The following is a 25,538-nucleotide window of genomic DNA, read 5'->3' as shown; positions in this document are numbered from 1 at the left end:
TATTGGATTTCCCAGGCAAGAATACTGCCCCAAGTTACCATTTCCTCCTCTAGGGGATCTTCCCCATCTAGGGATCCAACCCTCCACTTTGAATCTTCTCCATTGGCAAGTGGATTCTTTACCACTGCACCACCTTAATAGGTGGGTCTAAAAGCCATAGGGGGTTCCTAGGTGCCGCTAGTGGTAGAAAAGCCGCCTGCTAATGTAGGAGAGACATAAGAGATATAGGTTCAATCCCTGGGAAGGGAGGATCCCCTGGAGAAGCGCACGGCAACCCACTCCAGGATTCTTGCCTGGAAAATCCCATGGACAGAGGAGCCTGGAGGGCTACAATTCATGAAGTCTCAAAGAGTCAGGCACGACTTAAATGACTTAGCACGCACGCAAATACCATGCAAGATCCAGGGTCCGTTTTGGTGAACATAGCACAGAGACCAAGTAATATAGGCTTGCTATGCCTGACACTAAGGGCACTAAATTACCTTTCAGGTAGTCAAGAACATAAGTAAAAAGGACAGGGTGGAGTTTGAGGGGAAGAGCCCGCATTCTTCGTGTTTTAGGACACTCTTGGGGGGAGGTCAGTGGGAGGGGCGGAGATGCAGGACGGTCGCTCTCTCGGAGATCGGGGCCTAAACTGTCTACAAAAGCACTTGATTCTTCTAACCAGACAAAGCTGGATTAAAGCGAATGTCAGGCAGTCCCATGCCTCTTGAAGAGGAACAGAAAACACTACTGGAGGAGGGAGGGGTAGTGAGCGTGAGCCGCTGACATGCGAAGGAACAAATAGACGTAACACCTCCTTTGGCTGCACCTCCTTCCAGCCAAGCCCTCAGGAGCCGGCAGGTCTAGTGCTGGCTCTCCACCAAACAGCGACGAAGAAAACATTCCGAGACAGTAATTGGCTCGACAGCCCAGCACAGTCCTGGACTCCGAATCTGAGCAGCAGTTGGCTGAGGGGTTGCCAGTGGCGACAGATCGCGCACAGGCGCAGTAAGCATCAGTGGAGGTCCGGTGGCTGCTAGGCAACGGGAAACAGTCTAGGCTTAAGAGACAACTTTCTACTCCAGGATCTGTCTTTGCTCTGTCTCAATAGACCCTTTGAGGCGGCTGCTTCTCTAGTCTGACTTGGTGAGTCCTGAGGAATCGAGCTGTGGGGCTGAACTACGACTTCTAGGCAAAAGACTGAGCATGATCTTTGGAGTATAGAAGGAAAAGCTCAGAGAGGCAGAGGAAGTCGCATTTTAATGATACCTACCCCACTCCAGTACTCTTGCCTGGAAAATCCAATGGACTGAGGAGCATGGTAGGCTGCAGTCCATGGGGTCCCTAAGAGTCGGACACACTGAGCGACTTCACTTTCACTTTTCTCTTTCATGCATTGGAGAAGGAAATGGCAACCCACTCCAGTATTCTTGTCTGGAGAATCCCAGGGACGGCGGAGCCTGGTGGGCTGCCGTCGATGGGGTCGCACAGAGTCGGACACGACTGAAGCGACTTAGCATAGCATAGCATAGCATACTACCTACCTACCAGTTTACAGGGCTGGAAACTGAAGAAAAGAGATACCAAGAGACTTGTCCAAAATCTCTCACTGGGTGGTCAGATCTGGACCTGTTTCAATATGGTAGCCACTAGCTACACCGGGAGGGGGGCTCTTCTGACTGAAAATGTGTCCTGAAGGTGAAATAATTCCACAATGTAGTAACAAAAAACTATCACATTAACAAATTTTATACTGATTATATGTTGAAATGATAATATTTTAGTTATGTTAAAAAACATTATTAAAATTAATTTATTTTTAGACTCGCTGACTTAGAGAAGGAACCCTATGTTTGCTAGGGGGAAGCATGGGGGAAAGGGGTAGTGAGGGAGAAGCTGGGATGAAGACATATACACACTGCTATATTTAACATGGATAACAACCAAGGACCTACTGTATAACACAGGGAACTCTGCTCAATGTTACATGGCAGCCTGGATGGGAGAGGAGTTTGGGTAAGAATGAATACATGTATATGTATGGCTGAGCCCTGAAACTATCACAACATTGTTAATTGGCTATACCCTAATATAAAATAAAAAGTTAAAAAATTCTTTATATGTTCCTTTTTGTTTTTAAATGTGGTTATGTAAATTTTTTAGTTACATAGGAGATTTGCATTATATTTTGATTGGCCAGTGCTGATCTAGACTAAAACCTGGATCTGCTGACACCTGGTTTAAGACCTTGTGTGTGATAATACTGTTTTTAAGAAAAGTATTTCCATCCATGTGATGGGACTGGAGTGTGAGTGCTGGTGAAAGTACAAGACCATTACAAAAGGTTGATAGTTCTAGTATTCTGGGGCCTTGCTACTCAAAGTTTATGAATTAGAATCTGCTTTTTCACAAGCTTTTCAAATGATTCTTATCCTCATAAAATGCTCCAAAGCACTATTTTATGAGTTAGCCATCAACTTTTTTCCCCTTTATTTGGTTTATCTATAAGTATCTAGGCTAGATATCTCAGATTGCCTGTGTTAGAATTACCTTTCTTTTGAACACCACTGCCACCCTCAGAAATATTTTGCACACTCATGTGTGAGAAAGGATCTCAATATGATTTCATTTCCATTCATCCTTCCAAATCTGGACTAGTGGGCTTCCCAGCTGGCACTAGTGGTAAAGAACCTGCCAGCTAATGCAGGAGAGATATAAAAGATATGGGTTTGATCCTTGGGTCGGGAAGATCCTCTGGAGGAGGACATGGGAACCCACTCCAGTATTCTTGCCTGGAGAATCCCATAGACAGAGGAGCCTGGAGGGCTACAGTCCATAGGGTTGCAGAGTTGGACATGACTGAAGCAACTTAGCATGCATGCTGGTATGTGGTCCCCAAATCAGAGGCAGCAACAGCATCACCTAAGAAGTTATTAGAAATGCAAGTTCCTGGGTCCCACCCAAGTTGTGGGTCTTCTAGAAGGCCAGGCATAGTTTTCATTACTCTAATTCAAGTACTTAGTTTGGGAAGAATGGGGTAACTTTGATAGGTTTTGTTTGGGGATAAGCAAATGCAGCTCTGCTTGGTTCTTAAAACACCTCTGCTTAACCCTACTTCCCCAATTCTTTCGCTTTACTTTTCATTTTTCTTTTCTTGACCCTGACCTTTCCAGGGAGGAAGATGGCTTCTCGTCTCTCAGAGAATGAGTTGGACCTGAAAAGTATTGGAGAGCTATCAGAAAACCCCATGCTTGCAAGACTAAATAGTATAAGAGCAAAGGGAAGACTGAGTTTTGTAACACCCACAGAAAATCAAGGTGATACACAAGTCCTGACATTTGAACACACTACAAAAGCTCAGGAGAGGACAAGAAAACGACAGCAGCCAAAAAAACTGGAGCCTTTGGTAAGGTTGAAAACCAGCATTTTAGCCACTTTTGGCTACAGAGGAAGTTGCAGAGTTGCTTTGGGGGATGGTAATAATTTCTAGACTCTTAATTAACACAGAAGGAATGAAAACTTGAAAGTTAAGACTTGTTTAAGAGCATGTAAACATAATTATTTATTTTAAAAAATGTTGAGTTCTAAAAGTACTGTTTGAGGTGGTGGGATGCTGTGATGAAAAAGTTCTCAAGCACATAAATCCTCTCTAGCATTATGTGCAATATGGATACTTAATCATGTAGGTTGTAAGGCTATTTTAGGTACTTGGGTACCATTTCATACTAGAAACTTCAGTAAGAGTAATATGTAAAATTGTATAATTTTATTATTTTCAAACAAATGCCTAGTGTCCTGAAAAATTTTGTGCATGTCTGAAAAATAATTTTAAGAATCCACATCTTTGTCAAAACTGAGGCTATCACTTCTCTTTTTTTGTTTTTGTTTTTGTTTTGTTTTATTTTTAATTTTATTTAATTTTTAAACTTTACATAATTGTATTAGTTTTGCCAAATATCAAAATGAATCCACCACAGGTATACATGTGTTCCCCATCCTGAACCCTCCTCCCTCCTCCCTCCCCATACCATCCCTCTGGGCCGTCCCAGTGCACCAGCCCCAAGCATCCAGCATCGTGCATCGAACCTGGACTGGCAACTCGTTTCCTACATGATATTTTACATGTTTCATTGCCATTCTCCCAAATCTTCCCACCCTCTCCCTCTCCCACAGAGTCCATAAGACTGTTCTATACATCAGTGTCTCTTTTGCTGTCTCTTGTTCTTTTAACTGAGAATGGGTCCTCTGCTTTTTCATTTCACTTAAACTTTCTCTGTCTCTGTGAATTTAGGAGAAGCAGTTATCTAGTTGGTGTTTGAAGGAGTGTCCCTAGGTAGACTGTATTTCTGTGTAGTGGCTGGCTTGGTCTGAATGCCAGCCACATCTATCCTGAGTGTGTTTGCTGTTATCCCTTGATAGTAGCTGTGATAGTAGACACTGTGGTCTCCAGAGCTAGTGCTGGATGTTGGGTGCGGTCTCTTCTTTTCTCCATGGCTGTCACTGCCCTGTTGGCGAGGGGGTCTGTTCTCTACTTATTGGAGTAGAAACCCTGAAGGTTGGATTTAATCAGGATCCATTGCCCTTGAATATATGAAATAAAATTTGTATTTTATGGCAAAATAAGAAGAATTGAAACATAAAAAATTCTCTGCCCTTTGTCCTTCTCTCTCCTTGCACCATGCTTTGTATATCTGCAATGTGCATCAACTAGACCTCTCTCAGAGGCAGGAATACCTGTTCAACCATAAAAACCAACATCTCCCAGAATGAACAAGACAGCTCCTTAAATAATAACATTCCTTCTTGATCTAATACATGGTCACATGACCCACTGTGACCGTACTTGGATCTGGATCATGTAAACTGCCAATAATATGTCATTTGATGTACATCTAATGTACATCTCTGTCTCAAAAACACTTCTGTAACTGTGCCTTGACTTCTAACAAGTAGAAGAATTCTCAGAGCTTTCTGAGGTTCTCTGTGTTATAATCCTCAAATATGTCTTGAATAAAACTTTCCATTTCTTCATTAACCAACTGATTAATTTTTCATCAACAAGTGGATGCCCTGCCCCACAAGAGGTGACTGTTAAAGTAAGTGAGGCCCATATTGTCACAGTGAACCTGTGGATGGCACGTGCAGGCAGCCATGGTTCCACCCAGAAGCAGCCCATGATCATGCCTCTTTGTGTGTTTGTCCCACATCTACTGTTAGTATGAGGTGGGCTGGAGCTGGGGCCAGGGTGCTGGTGGCTGCAGAAATCTAAGTGGTTTTGCTGCCACCTGGGACCTGGGCTGCCTCTTTGCTGACATGTCCCAGAACTGTCCTCCCCAGATCCAGCTCCAAACTGCAGTGTAGAGTGGGCAGGGCCAGAGTCCTGCTGCCAGAAATAAGCAAAACCTGTATATTCCAGCCTCTGGCATGTCTACCAGGGACTCAGAGCCTAGTTGCTGTGCATTTCTATGGCACCACTTAGTATGCACGCTGACAGAGTCCACAAGGACCAGACCTGCCCCTGCCCTGTGTGTGCATGCAAAGGGATCCAAGGTTTGATCAGGATCACATTCTAGGCCTTCCAGGCTATCTCTCTGCAGGTAGATGGAGCCCTCTCCCAGGGTGTGTCTGTCCAAGACTTGGCACTTTGCCTTGGTGAGCCTGGTATGGTGTGTACTTGGAATTGGGAAGTGTGGTATACAGCAGTGACTAGCAGTGGTCTCTGTCTGCCCTGACAGTAAGTCAGCACACCCACACTCCTCCCAAGGCGAATTAGCCTTCTCCAGGCCCTCTATCTGTCCTAGTGGACCTCCCGGCAGGCCAGGGGGTTTCCCGGGGTGAGAGTCTGACCTTGAGGAACTTCTCTCCTTTATGAATCCCTCCCAGGGGTGCCAGTTCTGTTCAGCATGCCATTCCCACCCCCTCCTCTTTCTACCCCTTTACCTGGAGATCTTTTTCGCAGCTTTGGTTGTGTGGATCTTCTGCAAGTTTCCAACTGGTGTTCTGTGAGACTCGTTCCACCTGTAGCTGGATTTTTGATGTGTTTTTAGGGAGGTGAGCTCCATGCCCTTCTACTCCACCATCCTGATCCCCCTCCAACATTTTATTTTTAGAAGCCCCAAAGTGGAAATAACCACAATGTCCATCAAGAGATGAATGAATAAATTGTGATGTTCCCTACTCAGCCTAAAAAATAAATGAATTATGGATGAAACAACATAGGGGAATCTCAGCATAATTAATTATGCTGAAAGATGGTTGGGCAAAAGATACATACTATTTTATTGCATTTACATAAAAGTCTGGAAAATGCAAATTAATGTATAATGATGCAAAGCAGATCAGTATTTGCCTAGGGAGGAGTATTGTAAAGGAAACTGAGAAGGCTCATGTTTGAGTTCTGTTTCATATATATAATTGGGTTGGCCAAAAACAATCTTATGAAAAGACTAGAACATATATATATATATATGACTAGAACATATATATAATATAAGCATATATATAATAAAAAACTAGAACATATATATAATATGACTTCTAAATTATGTCAACATATCAGTTTGGACACTTTAAATATGTACAGTTTGTGTGTGTGTTTGTGTGTTGCTTGCTTAGTTGTGTCCAACTTTTTGCAACCCCATGGGCTGTAACCTGCCAGGCTCCTCTGTCCATGGAACTTTCCAGGCATGAATACTGGAGTGGGTTGCCATTTCCTTCTCCAAAGTACAGCTTAATGTATATCTATTATATCTCAGGAGAAGGCAATGGCACCCCACTCCAGTACTCTTGCCTGGAAAATCCCAGGGACGGGGGAGCCTGGTGGGCTGCAGTCCATGGGGTCGTGAAGAGTTGAACACGACTGAGCGACTTCACTTTCACTTTTCACTTTCATGCATTGGAGAAGGAAATGGCAACCCACTCCAGTGTTCTTGCCTGGAGAATCCCAGGGACGGGGGAGCCTGGTGGGCTGCCGTCTATGGGTTCGCACAGAGTCAGACATGACTGAAGCGACTTAGCAGCATTATATCTCAGGAAAGCCATTAGAATAATTTAAACTGTTAAAAAAATTCACATTTCCCTGATTGTCTTATAATAATTTTGTTTGCAAAGTCCTTGTTAAAATTTAGATCAAAATAAGATCTATGCACTAACTGGTTGATATTTTTCTTCTAACTGGTTGATACTTCTCTTAAGTCTCTTGATTTATAAGTTATCCATCAACTCTTTTACTTTTTCCTGAGAAAAAAATTTTAATTGATAAAATTTGTTATTTGTCTATATAGTCCCACAGTCTAGTTTTGTTGATTGCATCCCCACCATGGTAGCTAACCTATTTCTCTGGTTCTTATATTTCCTATATGTTGGTATTTAGATCTAAAGTCTTGAGTTTGATTTTCTGGGGCTGAATACTTCCATACCAAGTGCAGTGTTCTTTGATTAAACTGGCATATAGAATCTGGTTGTCTCTCTTTTTTTCTTCCAGTTTTATTGAGATATAATAAACATAAAGTACTGTGTAAGTTAGACATCAACAACATGCTGATTTGGCTTACATACATCATGAGATGTTTACCATGATAAGTTTAGTGAACAGCTATCAATTCATATAGATACAAAATTTAAGGAAAAAAAATTCTTATAATGAGAACCATTAGGACTCTTTAACAACTTTCATATGTATTGCCTCTATCATCTTGCACATTATATCCATAGTACTTATTTATCTTATAACTTGAATTTTTTTGTATTTTATACACAATTTTTAAAGGTTGTGTAAACTCCATTTACAGTTATTAAAAAATATTGGCTCTATTTCCCATTTTGTAAAATATATTCTTATAGCCTATCTTATACCCAATAGTTTATACCTCCCACTCCCCAACCTCTGCGTTGCCCCTTCAGCCCCATTGATAACTACTAGTTCTCTATATCTATGAGTCTGCTTCTTTTTTGTTATATTCACTAGTTTGTTGTATTTTCGGATTCCACATGTAAGTGATACCATGCAGTATTTGTCTTTCTGTCTGACTTAACTCACTTAGCATAATACCTTCCAAGTTCATCCATGTTGCTGCAAATGGCAAAATTCTATTCTTTTCAATGGCTGAGTAATACTTCACGGGGTGTGTGTGTGTGTGTGTGTGTGTATTGATGGGTTCTTAGGTTGCTTCCATATCTTGGCTATTGTATAAAGCCTCAGTGAACATAGGGTGCATATATCTTTTTGAATTACTATTTTAATTTTCTTCAGATAAATACCCAGGAGTGGAATTGCTGGGTCATATGGTAGTTCTTTTTTAAATTTTTTTGAAAATCTCCATACTGTTTTCCATAGAGGCTGCACCAGTTTACATTCCCACCAGCAGTTTTCCCTTTTCTCTACATCTCAGCAACACTTGTTATTTGTTGTCTCTTTGACAACAGTCATTCTGACAGGTGTGAGGTGATACCTCTCTATGGTTTTGATTTGCACTTTCCTAACAATTAATGATACTGAGCATCTATTCATGAACCTGTGGGTCATCTGTACTTCCTCTTTGGAAATAAGTCTATTCAGATTCTCTGCCCATTTAAAAATCAGGTTGTTTGGTTTTCTGATGGTCTTCAACCAGTTATGGCTATAGAAAGTGAACAGTGACTTTTGGGTAAGGTGGGAGGAATGTATGATCCTTCCCACGGTAGCTGTTGTAGTGAATGGTAGGGGGTTTGTACTGAACAATTAGTGAGTATATCATTTCATGCTTATGCACTCTTTCTGTCATAACATCACCCTTAGAAGTATTCATTGGTGTTTAAAAGGCAGAATTAATGGAAACTAGGCAGAAAAGTCTTACTCATGCAGCAGGCCATGGACAAACTGGTGGCAGCTGCTATAATGATTGTGGCCTAGATAGGAAGTAGTCCTGGAAGGTGATCAATTTCCAACAGAACCAGAACCCAAAGGTAGTTAAGAATAAGACCAGTTCACATTAATTTTTAAGGGATTAACATGTCTCTTTATTTCCCAAAGCCAGTACTAAAAGTCCACCAAGATCATAAGATGCCTGAATACATATATGAACAGAACCGAAACCGGTTAATCGCTTCTGGTGTCCTAAAACCTCCAAGAAGTCCTGAAGAAAAAACTTCTACCAAATCTCTTGTTCAGTTTCTTGAGCATGGAGAGGCTGTGAAAAAGAAAAAACAGGTATAGTATTAAAGTGCTTCATTGATTCTTTCAATTTTAGTTCCTACAGCATTGGTAACCTGAGTTAGCATGAGTTAACTTTTTAACTCATAATGATAGTGGCAAAATCTTTTTCTATTAAGTTATATAATGGATTTGGGCAACATATCTCCCAGTTCTTCTTAAGGGAAATTTGTCAAGTAGAGGTTAATACAACATTGTAAGTCAACTGTACATGTGTGTTCAGCCACTTAAGTCATGTCTGACTCTTTGTGACCTCAAGGACTGTAGCCAGCCAGGCTCCCCTCTCCATGGGATTTCCCAGGCAAGAATAGGATAAAATCATAAAGGAAAACTTTTAGCATCTGTTCACTGTCTTCTGATGTTCTCTAGAAAACATGTTAAAATAAGACATAATAGTGTTTTGAATGTTATTATAACTTTTATGAAATTTTCATCATTATTACCCTAAATCTTTGAAGACCTTGGTGAAGGGCAATAAAATAGAAACTGAACCAGCTAGAGAGACAACTTTTATAATTGATGAGAGTTATAGACTGGGGAAGGAATAAGTGAATAGTAGATCTGGGGCAAAATCACTAGAGCCTGGCTTTACGTGAATACCTGTAGATATTTAACAAGAACAACAAAAAACAGAAATGGGAGAAAATATGGAGGACACACCTTCAGTAAAAATACCAATAGAGCCAAGAATTCTCTGAGCTTTTTATTTAGAGGATCTTTCAGTGCTAGCTGTCTCTTTCAGGCTTTAGGCTGGATCGCTAGGAATGAAGAGTTGAGGACAAGCTGTGTCCTTGAGAATTATAGAATCTGGAGGTGGGAAATAGACAAGTAAACACTTAAGCCTAGTAGATGTGTGATAAGAGCTCTCACTGATCATTTAAAGAAAAAAATAATGGAAAACTGAACAGAACGGATGCTTATATCTGGTGGCCAGAGTGACCATTGGTGGAAGAAAAACTATCCTAAGGAATTGCACTAAACTCAGAGGAATGAGTGGACAGTTAGCAAGGCAGATAAGATGGGACAACTGTGGACTTGAAAGCCAGCTGGAAGAAGGCTCACCCATGGGTTTGGTTGAGATCATCCTGAGAGAATATCATATAATAAATTGCATGAACTTGTGTGTGTGTGTGTGTGTGGTCAGTCGCTCAGTCGTTTCTGACTCTTTGTGACCCCATGGACTGTAGCCCGCCAGGCTCTTCTGCCCATGGAATTCTCCAGGCAAGAATACTGGAGTGGGTTGCCATGCCCTCCTCCAGGGGATCTTCCTGATTCAGGGATCAAACCCCGATCTCTTGCATCTCCTGCATTGGCAAGTGAAATCTTTACATGAAATTGTATAACTTTGGTTTCTGTGAATTAGAGAAAAGGAGATATTTTAAGTGGGACTGAGAAAGATTGTTAATTAATTCATTTGATATAAAGTAAGTTGAATTTTAAAAAGAGAGAGATTATGCACACTATTATATATAGGAAGTATAAAAAACAAGGTCCTACTCTATAGCACAGGGAACTATATTCGATATCCTGTGATAAACCATAATGGGAAAGAATATGAAAAAGAAAATATATATGTTTGACTGAGGACTTCCCTGATGGCACTAGTGATAAAGAACCTGCCTGCCAGTGCACGAGGTAAGAGACTCAGGTTCAATCCCTGGGTGGGGAAGATCCCCTGGAGAAGGTCATGGCAACCCACTCCAGTATTCTTGCCTGGAGAAACCCATGGACAGAGGAGTCTGGCGGGCTACATTCCACAGGGTGACAAAGAGTTGGATACAGCTGAAGAGACCTAGCATGCACACACATATGTATAACTGAATCACTTTGCTGTCCAGTAGAAGTTAATAAAACATTGTAAATCAACTGTGCGTGCATGCTTAGCCACTTAATTTGTGTCCGACTCTGCAACCCCATGGACTGTAGCTGGCCAGGCTCCCCTGTCCATGGGATTTCCCAGACAAGAATACTGGAATGAGTTGCCATTTCCTTCTTCAGGGGATCTTCCCAAACCAGGGATTGAACCTGCATCTTCTGCATTGGCAGGCAGATTCTTTACCCCTGAGCCACCATGGAAGCCCCCCAAATCAACTCCAAAAACAAATTTTTTAATTAGAAAAATTAAAGAGAGATTTTGTGCACATCTGGAATGAAGGAAGCAACTGAAAAGGAATACGTTACGAGTTATGTTTGGTTGTAACTATAACTAAGTGAAGAATTCAGTAAAGAGAGTTTGAAGGGAAATGTGGAAAAGGGGATGTTTCATTTAAAAGAAGGATATTTATTTTGAAAAATATTTATTTTTCTGGGTATTGATTTCTCAGAATGAGTTTAGAGTGGATATGTAACAATGAGGATTTCCTGGGAGATGAAGGAAGGAAAGAAGGAAGGAAGGGAGGGAGGGAATAAATGAGGAAGGAGGGAGGGAAGGAGGAAAGTTACAGGGTTTGCTTCTGGTAATTAAGGAAAATTGATTATCAGTTGGAGAAGGAAATGGCAACCCACTCCAATATGCTTGCCTGGAAAATTTGATGGCCAGAGGAACCTGGTGGGCTACAGTCCATGGGGTCACAAAGAGTCAGCCACGAATGAGCACATGAGCACATTATCAGTTGGACTGGGCATCCATCATAGAGGAGTATGATAGCTCTTCTACATTTTATTTCCCTCCCCCCAACCCCTGCAAAATCCAAACTTGTGTGACTGTTTACAGTAAATGACATCTTTATACCGAGTTACATAATTAGAAATAAAATGTAACTATCTAGGCCTATTATTGAAGAAATCTTTCACTTAGAATGCAGTATACTTTTCTAAGGGATATAATAAAGACAATAATAACATTTCCTGTTAAAGTATTAGCACTCTTGCCTCATAAAAAAAGTTGATCACAGCTCATGTTGAAAGGTTGAGACAAAGCAATGTGTATTTTCTCTGGTTCTGGCATCTGGTTTGTCCTCTTCTTTTACATAAGAAAACAGTATCTTTGCTACTATGCTTGGTCAGTAAGTGAAAGAAGCACGTTTTTTATTTTGAGTTCAAAGCTGTATGTCCTTTAGCTCTGAACTTCCCAGGATTCTCTTCTGAAACTCCTACTCGGTAGGGTATTTAATCAGAGATGGAGAATAATGACCTCTATGAATACACATCTTTTGGGGAGGTTGTTCCAGGGGGCTTATGGTAATAACTCTCCTGTGGAAATGGCACCTTCTACTAACTATGCTAATAGACAATAAAGATGTCATTTATATACGAACCTCAATTGTTCATCAAAGCGGGTCTGCAATGGTGAGTTTTTTTATCTTAAAGCCAGTCAGTCCTGTCAGAGAGACAAAGGGTCGACTGTTGGAGTTGATGTCACATTCCCTCAAACACAGTCATCAACCTCCTCCTCAGGAAGAGAGGATTTGTGACGCTGTCCCAAAGGGGCAGGAGCAAAGGAGCAGGGGTGGAACTGAGGGCAGACAGTGGGACCCAGGAATTGGAGCAAAGCTCAGCAGTATGAGCCTTGTGGGCTACCGTCCATGGTATCGCAAAGAGTCGGACATAATTGAGCGCCTATGCACGCGCTCAAGTTATGTGAACGTGGTGGGGCTGGGCCTTGGAGCTCCACTTGTGGTCAAGGACCAGCAGCATGGCATTTCTTGGGAGGAAGTGAGAAATGCAGAATCTCAGGCTCTGCGCCCCCGCGCCCCACTCCTCGCATCCCCCCGCCCCCACACACACACGCGCACACACACTGGCTGGCAAATCTCCATTTGAACAGGAAGCCCCGGGGAAATTCTCATGCACACTGACCTGTGAGAAGCACTGACTCCAGAACAGCAGCTGTAAGGTAGTTATATATCTCCTTCTCTAAGGCTATGACATATTGATTCCCAATACTCAATGTACCAGCCCTTCACAGTCACTAAAAAATAGTTTATCATGAGTTATGATGACAGTGGTCCAAGATGTCACTCACAGGAAAACATCATGGTCGTCAGAAGGAAGAGGATGTTGAAGGGAAAGGCCATGGTCGGGAGATGCAGAGCAGCTGAGCAAGGGGAGTGCTGGGCTCCCATGAATACCAGGAAGCTGGGAGCATTTTGATGCGAGAAACACTGAAAAAGGAAGTGGAGAAGGCAATGGGAGTCGAGGCTGGGGCGGTTTGTGAGAAGAGGACAGATATCTGGGTAGGGGTACCGACAGGGATCTATCACTGCCAAATGATAATTAGAATTTTTTCAGTTAAAAAATGCTTGCCTTTAAGCCCTAGACGTAGGCAGTGTGGTAATTAGTCCTGGAGGTTAATAGTTGTCACTTATATATGTAGTTCCACGCCCCTCTCCCCCTCACCCCCCGCCCGGCAAAGCTCATGTTTTTTACTTGGGTTTTATTTTTTAATTTTATTTTTTAAATAATTTTGTTTATTTACTTATTGGCTGGGTCTTCGTTGCCACTCAGGCTTTTCTTTAGTTGTGGCGAGCAGGAGCTACTCTTTGCTGCAGTGCGATCACTTTTCTTGCGGTGGCTTCTCGTTGTGGAGCACAGGCGCTAGGGTGTGCTGGCTTCAGTGGCTGGGACACACGGGCTCAGAAGTTGCGGTTCCTGGGCTCTAGAGCACAGGCCCAATAGTTGTGTCTATCAAGGTCTGTTGCTCCGCTACAGTGTGGAATCTTCCTGGACCAGGGACCGAACCCCACGCATGTCTCCTGCGTTGGCAGGCAGCTTCTTTACGCCTGAGCCACCAGGGAAACCCCTATTTCTTGTTAATTTTTATTGGAATACGGTTGCAAAGCAGAAATAGAAACACAGATATAAGAGAACAAATGTATGGACACCAAGAGATGAAGAGGGAAGTGGGATAAATTGGGAGATTGGGATTGACATATATACACTTGATACTATGTATAAAAAACTCACTTTTTGAAAAATTGGCTTTGTTTAGACCCAGTGGCCCTCTGCTGACTTGTCTCCCTCTCCTGCTAAACTGTCACGTACCGGCGGCACTGGAAGAAGAGGCCTCTACGAGACTAGTTCCTTAACTTACCCTAAGTACTATTTCCATGACCGAGAAGAAGTCATTAAAGCCAACATTCGAGATCCCTTGCAGATCGTTAAAATAATCCGTGAAAACGAACACATCGGATTTCTTTATATGATCTCCGCGGTGCCAAGATCTTCCATTGAATACGATACATATAATCTGAAGTGAGTTCTCTTTTATGAAGCAATTTATTTAGCAGTAAAAATTACAAATAAGGTTGCAAGTGTTATCCATAATCAATTGAGTATTAATGATTTACAGGATAAATTATAATTTTGGTTATCATCCAATGACAAATGAATCTTAATCAACAGTTTTACTTATTTTGCCCATTTATCTTTACTTATAGACTTTTTATGGAGTGATATACTGCTGTGCTTCTTATATGTTATATTAATATGATACCATTTTCTTTAATCAGTATTACAAACAATTTTGATATTTTGTGATTACTGAGAAAAGAAGAGGGCATGCATTAAAAAATGGATGATACGTGATTTTTTTTACTTGTCATTTCAGCTTTCCTTAATAGAGTAGAAATAAAGTTTTTTAAAGTAAAATGAATGATAATTTCAGGTATTTATATAGATTAATAGTACACACACACTCACATATACTCTCTATTGTTACTAAACATACATTTGTTGTTGAAATAATTTGAAGAGTCACCCAAATGTGAGTCTCCGAACTGATTTAAAGTTGAGCACAACAGGTAAATAGGGCTTAAAGGTGATGTCAGCCTTCCTCTATGGTTGTTTGCATGCGTGTGTGCTAAGTCACTTCAGTCATGTCTGACTCTTTGCGGCCCTATACACTGTAGCCCTCCAGGCTCCTCTGTCCATGGGATTCTCCAGGCAGGAATACTGGCGTGGGTTGCCATGCCCTCCTCCAGGGGATCTTCCCACCTACAGATCGAACCCACATCTCATGTCTCCTGCATGGGAAGGCGAGTTCTTGACCACTAGCGCCACCTGGGAAGCCCATGGTTGTTTAGTTGGAATGAATACAGTTGTTGGACTTCCCTGGTGGCTAAGATGGTAAAGCGTCTGCCTGCAATACGGGAGACCCAGGTTCGATCCCTGGGTTGGGAAGACCTCCTGGAGAAAGAAATGGCAACCCACTCCAGTATTCCTGCCTGGAGAATTCCAGGGATGGAGGAGCCCGGTAGGCTACAGTCTATGGGGTCGCAAAGAGTTGGACACGACTGAGCAACTTCACTTCACTTCACAGTTGTTGAGATGGTCTTTCCTTGAAGGTCATTGTAGTTGAGCTTTGCCACCAAATTCTTTGAGCTGCCTACCCCAGTCTCTGCTGAACAGGAAGATATAAGTTTCTTCTAGGAGTTCTCATCTTCCTTACTCAGCACTGTAGTTTCTTTTTTTGCTTTTTAGAGGTTTTTTGTTTGTCTTGGGGTTTTTTTTTCGGCTACACCCCATGATGTGTGGGATCTTAATTTCCCCACCAATGTTGTTTTAGTTTCTGCTATACAGCAGCATGAATCAGCTACATGTATACATATGCTTTTCTTAAAATAAGAGGTATATTTGTTTTTTTAAGATGGCAGAATTAACATACAACGGAATATAAAGCCATTTCATGTTTAAAAAATCCCTTTAATAGTATTGTTATTCAGCCAGTACCTTATTATTTTTTTTCTAGTTTTTTGTAAGTTTTTGGAGAAGAGGTTATGAATCTTAAAGAGTGACTCAGAAAAAAAACTGTTTATTTGTTAATTTTTACAAATACTTCTTGAGTAATATGTGAAATGTTTTCACAGTTTCCTCTTTTTTTTTCTGTTTATTTATTTATTTTATTTTACAATATTGTATTGGTTTGCCATACATTGACTTGAATCCACCATGAGTGTACATGTGTTCCCCATCCTGAACCCCCCTCCCACCTCCCTCCCCGTACCATCCCTCCAGGTCATCCCAGTGCACCAGCCCTAAGGATCCTGTATCAAACCTGGACTGGTGATTCATATCTTATATGATATTAACATGTTTCCATGACATTCCCCCCAAATCATCCCACCCTCTCCCTCTCCCACAGAGTCCAAAAGACTGTTCTATACATCTGTGTCTCTTTTGCTATCTCGAATACAGGGTTATCATTACCATCTTTCTAAATTCCATATATATGCGTTAGTATACTGTATTGATGTTTTTCTTTCTGACTTACTTCACTCTGTATAATAGGCTCCAGTTTCATCCATCTCATTAGAACTGATTCAAATGTATTCTTTTTAATGGCTGAGTAATACTCCATTGTATATATGTACCACAGTTTTCTCATCCATTCATCTGCTGATGGACATCTAGATTGCTTCCATGTCCTGGCTATTATAAACAGTGCTGCGATGAACATTGGGGTACACGTGTCTCTTTCAATTCTGGTTTCCTCGATGTGTATGCCCAGCAGTGGGATTGCTAGGTTGTATGGCAGTTCTATTTCCAGTTTTTTAAGGAATCTCCACACTGTTCTCCATAGTGGCTGTACTAGTTTGCATTCCCACCAACAGTGTAAGAGGGTTCCCTTTTCTCCACACCCTCTCCAGCATGTAGACTTTTGGATAGCAGCCATTCTGACTGGCCTGTAGACTTTTGGATAGCAGCCATTCTGACTGGTGTGAAATGGTACCTCATTGTGGTTTTGATTTGCATTTCTCTGATAATGAGTGATGTTGAGCATCTTTTCATATGTTTGTTAGCCATTTGTATGTCTTCTTTGTAGAAATGTCTGTTTAGTTCTTTGGCCCCCTTTTTGATTGGTTCATTTATTTTTCTGGAATTGAGCTGCAGGAGTTGCTTGTATATTTTTGAGATTAATTCTTTGTCAGTTGCTTTATTTGCTATTATTTTCTCCCATTCTGAAGGCTGTCTTTTCATCTTGCTTATAGTTTCCTTTGTTGTGCAGAAGCTTTTAAGTTTAATTAGGTCCCATTTGTTTATTTTTGCTTTTATTTCCAATATTCTGGAAGGTGGGTCACAGAGGATCCTGCTGTGGTTTATGTCGGAGAGTGTTTTACCTATGTTTTCCTCTAGAAATTTAGTAGTTTCTGGTCTTACGTTTAGATCTTTAATCCATTTTGAGTTTAGTTTTGTGTATGATGTTAGAAAGTGTTCTAGTTTCATTCTTTTACAAGTGGTTGACCAGTTTTCCCAGCACCACTTGTTAAAGAGATTGTCTTTTCTCCACTGTATATTCTTGCCTCCTTTGTCAAAGATAAGGTGTCCGTAGGTGCATGGATTTATCTCTGGACTTTCTATTTTGTTCCATTGATCTATATTTCTGTCTTTGTGCCAGTACCATACTGTCTTGATGACTGTGGCTTTGTAGTAGAGCCTGAAGTCAGGCAGGTTGATTCCTCCAGGTCCATTCTTCTTTTTCAAGATTGCAGACTTCATTGCTAACCCAAGACTTCTTGTATTTCTGGATGGTTGACATCCACCGGGAGGGTCACAGCCAGATATCAGCTCCCCAGAAGAGACACAGTTTCCTCTTTTTAAAAAAATGTCCAATAATCCAGACATCAAGGAGTGCCATTTGTGATTAATTACCCATTATGAGAGGAGTCAGATCAGATTTTGCCAAACTTAAAATTGAGACCAAATTGCCAACATCCGCTGGATCATGGAAAAAGCAAAAGAGTTCTAGAAAAACATTTATTTCTGCTTTATTGACTATGCCAAAGCCTTTGACTGTGTGGATCACAATAAACTGTGGAAAATTCTGAAGGAGATGGGAATACCAGACCACCTGACCTGCCTCTTGAGAAACCTATATGCAGGTCAGGAAGCAACAGTTCGAACTGGACATGGAACAACAGACTGGTTTCAAATAGGAAAAGGAGTACATCAAGGCTGTATATTGTCACCCTGCTTATTTAACTTCTATGCAGAGTACATCATGAGAAACGCTGGGCTGGAAGAAGCACAAGCTGGAATCAAGATTGCTGGGAGAAATATCAATAACCTCAGATATGCAGATGATACCACCCTTATGGCAGAAAGTGAAGAGGAAAGCCTCTTGATGAAGGTGGAAGAGAAGAGTGAAAAAGTTGGCTTAAAACTCAACATTCAGAAAACGAAGATCATGGCATCTGGTCCCATCACTTCATGGGAAATAGATGGGGAAACAGTGGAAACACTGTCAGACTTTATTTTGGGGGGCTCCAAAATCACTTCAGATGGTGACTTCAGCCATGAAATTAAAAGACGCTTACTCCTTGGAAGGAAAGTTATGACCAACCTAGATAACATATTCAAAAGCAGAGACATTACTTTGTCAACAAAGGTCCGTCTAGTCAAGGCTATGGTTTTTCCAGTGGTCATGTATGGATGTGAGAGTTGGACTGTGAAGAAAGCTGAGTGCCAAAGAATTGATGCTTTTGAACTGTGGTGTTGGAGAAGACTCTTGAGAGTCCCTTGGACTGCAAGGAGATCCAACCAGTCCATTCTGAAGGAGATCAGCCCTGGGATTCCTTTGGAAGGAATGATGCGAAAACTGAAACTCCAGTACTTTGGCCACCTCATGCGAAGAGTTGACTCATTGGAAAAGACTCTGATTCTGGGAGGGATTGGGGGCAGGAGGAGAAGGGGACGACAGAGGATGAGATGGCTGGATGGCATCACTGACTCACTCACTCACTCATGCGAAGAGTTGACTCATTGGAAAAGACTCTGATTCTGGGAGGGATTGGGGGCAGGAGGAGAAGGGGACGACAGAGGATGAGATGGCTGGATGGCATCACTGACGTGAGTCTGAGTGAACTCCGGGAGTTGGTGATGGACAGGGAGGCCTGGCGTGCTGCGATTCATGGGGTCACAAAGAGTCAGACACGACTGAGTGACTGAACTGAACTGAACTGAAAATTGATTCTTATCTATTTACTAGCAGAAGATGAAGTATTGAAGATGAATAGGGAAACAGTTTTTTTTTTTTTTTTTTAATGTGATTCAGGAAATTAATTGCCTTTCTGGACTAATGAACTTTTACTAAGAGAATTGAATTGATGCTTTATACTTTTCTGGACTCATTTAAGAAGATATTGTTCTAATCACAGTTTGTTATTTTATCATGTTTTAGGTTGGATGTTAAATTTTCCTCCCAGCCTGAACTCCAAATATTATAAACCTTATGAGTAAAGATGATTATTTGGATGCTATGTAGTAGGAAGCAGCTAAATTGGAAGTTAAAAGTAGTAAATACTGGATCAATGAGATAAGGACACGTTATACCAACTTCCTTTTAAAAACAATGTGATAAAATATAATATCTTCACATAATTTTTTAAGTTTAGTAAAATACATTAAATGTGCGGTTCTACAATGTTAATTTCTACCATAGTCCCTTTAAATGAGAAAAATAGTTACATTTATCAAGTTTATTCTAAAAAATCAATCTAGTAGAATATGTTAGGCATAACAATTTTGTCAAGAATAAGCTTTTGTAAATATGTTGGAATATTGCCCTGGTGGGACTTCCCTGGTAGCTCAGTTGGTAAAGAATCCACCTGCAATGCAGGAGACCCTGGTTCAATTCCTGGGTCAGGAAGATCCTCTGGAAAAGGATAGGCTACCCCCTCCAGTATTCTTGGGCTTCTGTCTTGGCTCAGCTGGTAAAGAATCTGCCTTCAATGAAGGAGACCGGGGTTTGATCCCTGGCTTGGGAAGATCCCCTGGAGAAGGAAAAGGCTATCCACTCTAGTATTCTGGCCTGGAGAATTCCATGGACTGTATACAAGTATGCTGCAAATTATCTTGTCCAGCAAGAGGGCATAATGGTGACTCTGTTTAGGTCCAGGGCAAGTTAGAGGAAACTAGGTTAAAGATCAGAAACTAGAGACGGTGAAAGGCATAGAGAACACAGATCAAGACAAAGTAATTCCATTTTGTTAGGACTTTGACCTTGAACAAGAGTGATTGTAATCGAGAAGTAGCCATGAGGTATGGAGAAATGGCTGTTGGTTATATACGCATTTTGTGAGAGGACACCTAGTGGAACCATCACATTTTCATGTCATAAGAGGTGATGATTTATTGGTGTTTACTACATTCCAAGCAAAGTATATACATATATATATACACATATATACGTATATATTTTTTAATCCTCACAATAATGTGAAATAAATGTATTTATTACCTCTGTTTTACAGATAAGACACAAAATGGTTAATTAACTTGCCCCAGATTGTACAATAAGTAAATGACAGTCTGGCTGACTTTGGAATGTATACTCTTAATTTCTCTGCTCTACTGCCTCTCAAAATGAAACTCTGAGGAGTCCATGAGACCCCCATGAGACTGAGAATTTGCTTCAAAGAATAATGGAAGGCATGGAAACATTTTCTATCATTTCCAAATCTAGCACAATAATCTGTTCTCAGATAAACCTTTTGAATTTTTCCAGAACAAATGCAAAATAATGCTTTCTTCTCAATAGAAAATTGATGAAGAGAGGTGGAACTGAGATACCAACTAGGAATCATTGGAAGTTGTACTCTCATAGCAAAAAAAAAAAAAAAAAAACCCAAACAAAGATATGTTATATCATTACTGAGACACCCATACAAAGTTATGCTCAGAGAAGAAATGGAATAAATTAATTAAGATAAACACAGTGTTCAAAAAAGAAAAGATTAGCAATTAGGCAACATAATTAGGATAACTCAAATTGGATTTATGAACCACAGTAATTTTCCTGTCCTTTTTAAAAAATATCTCATTAGTATGAAAATGCTATCAAATGAATCAGTAGCACTGAGAAAGCTATATCAACACCTTACTGAAAGATATCCACCCTGCCCCTAAAGGGTTTGAACTTTCAAAGGCATGTGCAAGAACAAAATATGAAACCAAATTCCATTTTTAGATTACCATCTGGTCAAGAAGCTCAAGAAGCTAGGAATGCAAGAATTCAAATTTCAGAGACTTCCCTGGCAGTCCACTGGTTATGACCTCTGCTTCTACTGCAGGAGGTACAGGTTCAATCTCTGGTCTAGGAACTAAGATTCTTGCATGCCACTTTATGAAGTCAAAAAAAAAAAATACAAAGTTAATATCTAATATTAGAAAGACATTCTTTTGCAGAATTGCGATTTTACCAGTCTGTGTGGAAATTATTTACTTTATTTGGAACCAGAAAAGCAAAGGAAATCAATCAGCAATACCATTAGCTCCACCTGTTACCTAACAGAGATGACCACAGCTGAGGACGTTATTAAAATTTTACTGCATATTGATGACTGTGCAGACATTAATAACTGCTAGATAACAGCTCCACAATCCCTGCAATGAAATAATTTGGAAGAAGTTTGTTCTTAGGGAGGAAAACTGCTGCTGCTGCTGCTGCTGCTAAGTCACTTCAGTCGTGTCTGACTCTGTGCGACCCCATAGACAGCAGCCCACCAGGCTCCCCCGTCCCTGGGATTCTCCAGGCAAGAACACTGGAGTGGGTTGCCATTTCCTTCTCCAATGCATGAAAGTGGAAAGTGAAGTCGCTCAGTCGTGTCCGACTCCTAGTGATCCCATGGACTGCAGCCTACCAGGCTCCTTTTCCAGGCAAGAGTACTGGAGTGGATTGCCAGTGCCTTCTCCGGGAGAAAAGCTACTGGGGTCGAAATATCCAAAGAAAATGAGATATTATGGAAATACTTCTTTAAAATATATTTTCCATGTAGAGTTTATTCTGATAATTCTGAGATTAAGATACATTATTTTATTCACAAAAGAACTCCCATATATAAATGTTTCTCTGCAGTTATGAATTCCAAATTAAATAATATTATCAAAATTGTGACTATAATAAATTCCAAGTCACCTCCTGACCTTTTGTTTTTACGCCTTTTACAAAGATATAGGAACAGAATACCATTATTTGTTGTTTCAGACTTAAGTGCATAGGTGATCCCAAGGCAGAATTTTGTTAAGAATTGGAACGTATTTTGCAAATGATTCAACTTTGTGGATTTAGTAAAAGTCAGTTTTTAGTTTCACAGCTGGGTTACTTAACTGACATTTGAGTACCTGAATGAACTTTATAAAAAATTATTAAAGGTTCCTGAAAACATATGAACACATACTGATGAAGATTAGGAATTCACAGCAAAAATTCAGCTTTGAAAAGGTGAAATTTCAAATGCTCTGTAGTGATTTTTTTAAGTTATTGTTAAGAATTTAAACTTAAGTAAAAGTTATGAAATCAAACAGAGTAACATCTATGTCTGAGAGAAAGCTTCACCATTGTTTCTGAAATACTTCATGTGGAAATGCTTGACTAGGTTTTAAGTCATTTTGTAATAAGAAATTTCAACATGGCAATCATCAAAGAAAGAAAAGGAAAAGCTGTTAGAATTAAAGAACAGTGGTACCTTTGGTGCATAATTTCAAACGAACAGGTGATCCAAATTCTGATCAGTGGCGAAGGGAGTTTCTATTCATTGGAGACAGAGCAACAAATCATCACCTGCCACTTGCTATCTCCCATTTCTATAAACAGTATTCCTTAGCAGTGGTGATTATTAAGAATTTGAACTGACTACCCATCATGTCTTGATTAAAAATGCAGTGTCTACTTCAAAAAAGCCATGGTCACAGGTGCAGTTGTTTATGAGCTAAGATTTTATCTGGACTTTTCATAAAATTCAATATTGAATATTTCCCTGAATATTTCATGTTTTATTTTTCTTATTATAGTATAAAGAAATTATAATTAAGTCTTCGCCAGTGTGCCTTGTAAAATGTTATCATTGTTCAGACGTGTTAGAACATACAAATGGGGGAAGCATGAGAATCTGACCTTTGATTAACTCTGAAGCTCTGTTCCCCTGGTAACCTGATACAAAGTAGTATATCAGTTGTTTCTAGGCAACATTGCTTATGATAAAAAATGACCCCTGACTGCTAAATTATATCTGTATTGAGAGGAACTAAAAATGAATTATAAATAACTGATGGGGAGCCATAGCTTTGTACTTCCCATAGTACACTGGTTCTTTCTCTGGGCATGTCTCTGCAGGAACCCTAAAATCTGTGCTTAAACTTATTGGAAGAAATATTGACTCCTCTTAAGCCAGAGTGGCCCCATTGTGTATCTCATGTCCTAGCATCTGAGTTGTCACCTTGAGAAAGGAGAGCTTGCGGTGGCTGTTGGATTACTGCAAGGGGTCCCGTGCAAAAGCAAAGCTTGATCCTGCTTGGAAGGCAGGAAGTACTTCCTGTCCTAGACTCCTAGGTGCCTGCTGCTGCTGCTGCGGCTAAGTCGCTTCAGTCGTGTCCGACTCTGTGCAACCCCACAGACGGCAGCCCACCAGGCTCCCCTGTCCCTGGGATTCTCCAGGCAAGAATACTGGAGTGGGTTGCCATTTCCTTCTCCAATGCATGAAAATGAAAAGTGAAAGTGAAGTCACTCAGTCGTGTCTGACTCTTAGCGACCTCATGGACTGCAGCCTACCAGGCTCCTCCGTCCATTGGATTTTCCAGGCAAGAGTACTGGAGTGGGGTGCCATCGCCTTCTCTAGGTGCCTGAGTGTATGCTAAATCAGTTCGGCTGTGTCTGACTCTTTGCAACCCTATGGACTGTAGCCTGTTTAACCAAAGAACCCATTCTTGTGGGATACCTGTTGGGATTAGAATTCTATGAAACGTAGTTATATGACTTAGGATGATATAAAAGTCTATACTGGGCTCAGGCCATATTACTTTCTAAGTGATCGAGTTGGTTTTCGGATAGTCTCTAAGCCTGTTATGTTAAAATATTTTTTAGACAGCTTTTAAAATTTCAAACTAAAGCTATTCTATGCTTTCATCTAGATTACATGTTTAGTAGCCTAAAACAGAATATGCAGATAAATATCAGCTTTCTCAAATGAAAGCGTTTCTAGTTACATGAAGTCATAACTATTAAAAAAACACTATAATGAGGCATATGTTATATAATAAGGAAAAGATCATTTTCAAGCCACATTATCAGAAACCTTCCCAGGTTGCCTAACACAGTGACAGCTTTCTTGGGCTAGTCTATGTAGAAATTTCAATCAAGTGGAAACACCATGGATCTTTAGTATTTTCACTTGGAATCATCAAAAATCCCAGTTTCAGATTGTCTTCCTTTCAATATACACACAGACATACACACACACACACACACACACCATTTTGGCGATGTTGCAATTTAGTGGATGATTATTTCATTTTATACAAAAAATTTGAAGAACCTAGAGCAGTGGTTCTCAGCTTTGGCTTCTAGAATCACCCAGTACCCACCCCCAGAGTTATATTTAATTGGTTTGTTGTGCAGCCCAAGCAACAGCATTTCTTTAAAACTCATGAGATGATCCCAATATTAAATCAGAGTTGTAGGCCATGGGGCTAGAACAGTGGTTCTCCAGCAGGCCCTAAAGGGTTTGCTAAAATGTAGATTGTTAACCATCCCCAGTTTCTGATTCAGTTGGTCTGGAGGAGGCCTAAGAATTTGCAGTTCCCACATAATGTTGATGCTGCTGTTCCAAGGACCATACTTTGAAAACCACTGACCGTAGAGCACTGTACTATTGAAGAAACTTGGAAGTTATGCTTTAGTCTAATATTCTAGGAGTTCCTTATCACTTATTTTTACCATTTCTGGTTAATCAAACCAGAAGCAAAGCAAGCCATTACCCTTCTCTAGTTAAAGTTAGATCTAAATGCATACTGAATCATGATACTGACCATCATCAGATAGACTGACGTTTACAAATGCAAAACTCAGGAAATAGCTAATTTCTTTCCAGGCTCTTGCTTGTTTACCTTTGTCCAATAAACATGTTCAAATCATAAAATTATGTAATAAACTGTGATTAAAACTGTGTAATAATGAGACAGCTTAGATTTGACTCATCTAATTCACCCCAGCACCTAAAAGCAGGTAAGGAATTAGTCACTTGTTTGTAGAAATCAGGAGGGGCAAAGGGAACAGGTGGACAAAGACATGCACACGCGTTCTGGCACAGTCTAAGATGTGCTGAGACGACCATCTTAAGCCTAAGATGATTGCGAGACCAGCCTGATTAAAAAGGGCAATTGTGTGGGCAAAGAAGGAACTAACATGGACAGAAGAGTGCCACAACAGCCGGCAGAATAATTTGGATTTAATGACATAAGCAGTAGGGGGCTGTTCAAAATTCTCGATCAGAAGGCTCATACTTTTGCAGTCTTAGTCTAGTGCATCTGTTTAAAGATGAACGGATGCATGTTCTGTAACTACCAACAGATAAAGACGGATCCATGTTCTATCACTAACAACAGATAAAGATGCTATTTGAAATATCAAATCACATTGAGATTGTTTTAGAAA

General features: G+C 40.5%; 1 protein-coding gene across 4 annotated transcripts in view; it reads left to right on the top strand.

The window, feature by feature from the left end:
* The first annotated feature begins 1,017 nt into the window (after positions 1–1,017).
* The window catches only part of DNAH6 (dynein axonemal heavy chain 6), a 278,835-nt gene continuing 254,314 nt past the window's right edge, over positions 1,018–25,538 (top strand). For all 4 annotated transcript variants that reach the window (XM_070798839.1, XM_070798838.1, XM_070798840.1 and 1 more), the window contains exons 1-4: positions 1,018–1,128; positions 3,156–3,388; positions 8,993–9,169; positions 14,103–14,365. In XM_070798839.1, coding sequence (XP_070654940.1) covers positions 3,164–3,388; positions 8,993–9,169; positions 14,103–14,365 — 665 coding nt within the window. In that variant the 5' untranslated portion in view covers positions 1,018–1,128; positions 3,156–3,163. The remainder of the gene's footprint in view (positions 1,129–3,155; positions 3,389–8,992; positions 9,170–14,102; positions 14,366–25,538) is intronic.

This window comes from Bos indicus, chromosome 11 (assembly GCF_029378745.1).
Source record: "Bos indicus isolate NIAB-ARS_2022 breed Sahiwal x Tharparkar chromosome 11, NIAB-ARS_B.indTharparkar_mat_pri_1.0, whole genome shotgun sequence".
NCBI classification, from domain to species: domain Eukaryota; kingdom Metazoa; phylum Chordata; class Mammalia; order Artiodactyla; family Bovidae; genus Bos; species Bos indicus.
This window is presented reverse-complemented; position numbering and strand designations above follow the sequence as displayed.